The sequence below is a fragment of the Pterocles gutturalis genome, unplaced genomic scaffold (genome assembly GCF_000699245.1).
Source record: "Pterocles gutturalis isolate BGI_N339 unplaced genomic scaffold, ASM69924v1 Scaffold36251, whole genome shotgun sequence".
Lineage (NCBI taxonomy): Eukaryota > Metazoa > Chordata > Aves > Pterocliformes > Pteroclidae > Pterocles > Pterocles gutturalis.
In genome coordinates, this window is record NW_010104193.1 from 259 (window position 1) to 2,528 (window position 2,270).

The following is a 2,270-nucleotide window of genomic DNA, read 5'->3' on the forward strand; positions in this document are numbered from 1 at the left end:
GAAAGTCCAGGAAGGCTGCAAGAGCCACATACCGCTCAAGCTTTCCTCCCAAACAGCTCTTAAAGCAGTGCACACAGCACAAGGCGGCATTAAAATGTGCCTTTACACAACTTGTACAGCATTTACCACAAATGTTGTTCTATTAAGCAGGCAGCTACAGGCCAGGTGTGAGTCCAGAACCACATCACACAATAATTCTCTGCAGCAAGGAGACTGAGAGCCCACCCTGAAAGGAAGCAACATAACCTCTCACAATTTTTAAGCCTAAGTTTATTTGTTTTCCTACAAGGGAGTCAGTTGTGACAAACCTAAAGGTGACAAGTCTAACTTTAACTTTAGTGTCACCCTATTAGTGGTACACAGGAAAAGTGAACAACCCTCTGCCTGCCTCTGAGCCCCAGGAGAGCCACGAGGAAGAGGAGCAGCCAGCCAGCCACAGGAGAACTACAGCCTACCGGGCCATTAAAACGCACAAGTTACTACTCAGTACCCCAACAAATTCATTAAAACATAAAATAAGTAACAGTCGAACAATTCTGGTCCAACGCAGGAAGAGGAGGAGGCTGCCCCGCAGTGTCCCAGCGAGGACAGCCCGGGGGTGACTGCCAGCAGTCCCTCTAGAAGCACTTGCGATGGACAATGGAGGGACCAGACTCGTCGTACTCCTGCTTGCTGATCCACATCTGCTGGAAGGTGGAGAGCGACGCCAGGATGGAGCCGCCGATCCAGACAGAGTATTTCCGCTCTGGCGGAGCAATGATTTTGATCTTCATGGTGCTGGGTGCCAGGGCGGTGATTTCCTTCTGCATCCTGTCAGCGATGCCGGGGTACATGGTGGTACCCCCGGACAGCACAGTGTTGGCGTACAGGTCCTTGCGGATGTCCACGTCACACTTCATGATGGAGTTGAAGGTGGTCTCATGGATGCCACAGGACTCCATGCCCAGGAAAGAGGGCTGGAAGATGGCCTCAGGGCATCGGAAACGCTCATTCCCGATGGTGATCACCTGCCCATCTGGCAGCTCATAGCTCTTCTCCAGGGAGGAGGAGGAGGCAGCTGTGGCCATCTCCTGCTCAAAGTCCAGAGCAACATAGCAGAGCTTCTCCTTGATGTCCCGCACAATCTCTCTCTCGGCCGTGGTTGTGAAGCTGTAGCCCCGCTCCGTGAGGATCTTCATGAGGTAGTCAGTCAGATCACGGCCAGCCAAGTCCAGACGCAGGATAGCGTGGGGCAGCGCGTAGCCTTCATAGATGGGCACGGTGTGGGTGACGCCATCCCCTGAGTCCATGACAATGCCGGTGGTGCGGCCAGAAGCATAGAGGGACAGCACAGCCTGGATGGCTACATACATAGCTGGGGTGTTGAAGGTCTCAAACATGATCTGGGTCATTTTCTCCCGGTTGGCCTTGGGGTTCAGAGGGGCTTCAGTGAGCAGGACAGGATGCTCCTCTGGGGCAACACGCAGCTCATTGTAGAAGGTGTGGTGCCAGATCTTCTCCATGTCATCCCAGTTGGTGACGATGCCGTGCTCAATGGGGTACTTCAGGGTGAGGATGCCCCTCTTGCTCTGGGCCTCATCCCCCACGTAGCTGTCCTTCTGCCCCATGCCCACCATGACACCCTGATGCCGGGGGCGTCCCACGATGGAGGGAAACACAGCACGGGGGGCATCATCCCCTGCAAAGCCTGCCTTGCACATACCAGAGCCATTGTCCACCACAAGAGCAGCAATCTCCTCATCTGCCATGGTGACCAGGCCTGAGGAGAGCAGGGACACAGAGATGTCACAAAATCCCTCCTCAGAGGGAACACAGCAGGAACATTAAGGAGCTCTGACATTTACCCCATGGATTATAGGGCTAGGAAGAGTTAATATGCTAGCAAGCCCCAACAGCAGAGCTGAGGGGCCTGAGAAAAGAAAGGACATCGAGGAGTCTTGAAAGCTCACCCCACAAAGCCCTCAGGGCCTAAGCAGAGAGGAGACACCAGGGAAGCAAGCTCCCATCTATTCCCCCAAAATACACACACGTATACACCCAGACCCTCAGAGAACAAGACAAGCCCAGACCCCTCCTCCCCTCGCCCCAGCCACCTGAGAGGAGCAGCAGGAGCCCCCCTCCCCACACACCTCCATCACAGACCTGAGGGAACAAAGAAGGACCCAGATATAAACCACACCCCCCCGCTCCCCTCCAGGGACCCAAGGGGAGCCCTCAGCTCCCCCCGATGAACACAAAGACCCCCAAGAACAGAGCAGGCAGAGACCCCC

General features: G+C 55.1%; 1 protein-coding gene across 2 annotated transcripts; it reads right to left on the minus strand.

Moving 5' to 3' along the window:
• Nucleotides 1-463: 463 nt before the first annotated feature.
• LOC104460713 (actin, cytoplasmic type 5) lies at nucleotides 464-1,762 on the minus strand. 2 transcript variants are annotated; one of them, XM_010086987.1, is made up of 2 exons: nucleotides 1,620-1,748; nucleotides 464-1,493 (listed from the first exon to the last, which is right to left on the minus strand). In XM_010086987.1, the coding sequence occupies exons 1-2, from the start codon at nucleotides 1,746-1,748 to the stop codon at nucleotides 618-620; spliced, it is 1,005 nt and encodes a 334-aa protein (XP_010085289.1). In that variant the 3' UTR covers nucleotides 464-617. The 2 variants fall into 2 exon arrangements, with proteins under 2 accessions (XP_010085289.1, XP_010085288.1); XM_010086986.1 differs by having other exon boundaries at nucleotides 464-1,762.
• Nucleotides 1,763-2,270: the final 508 nt, after the last annotated feature.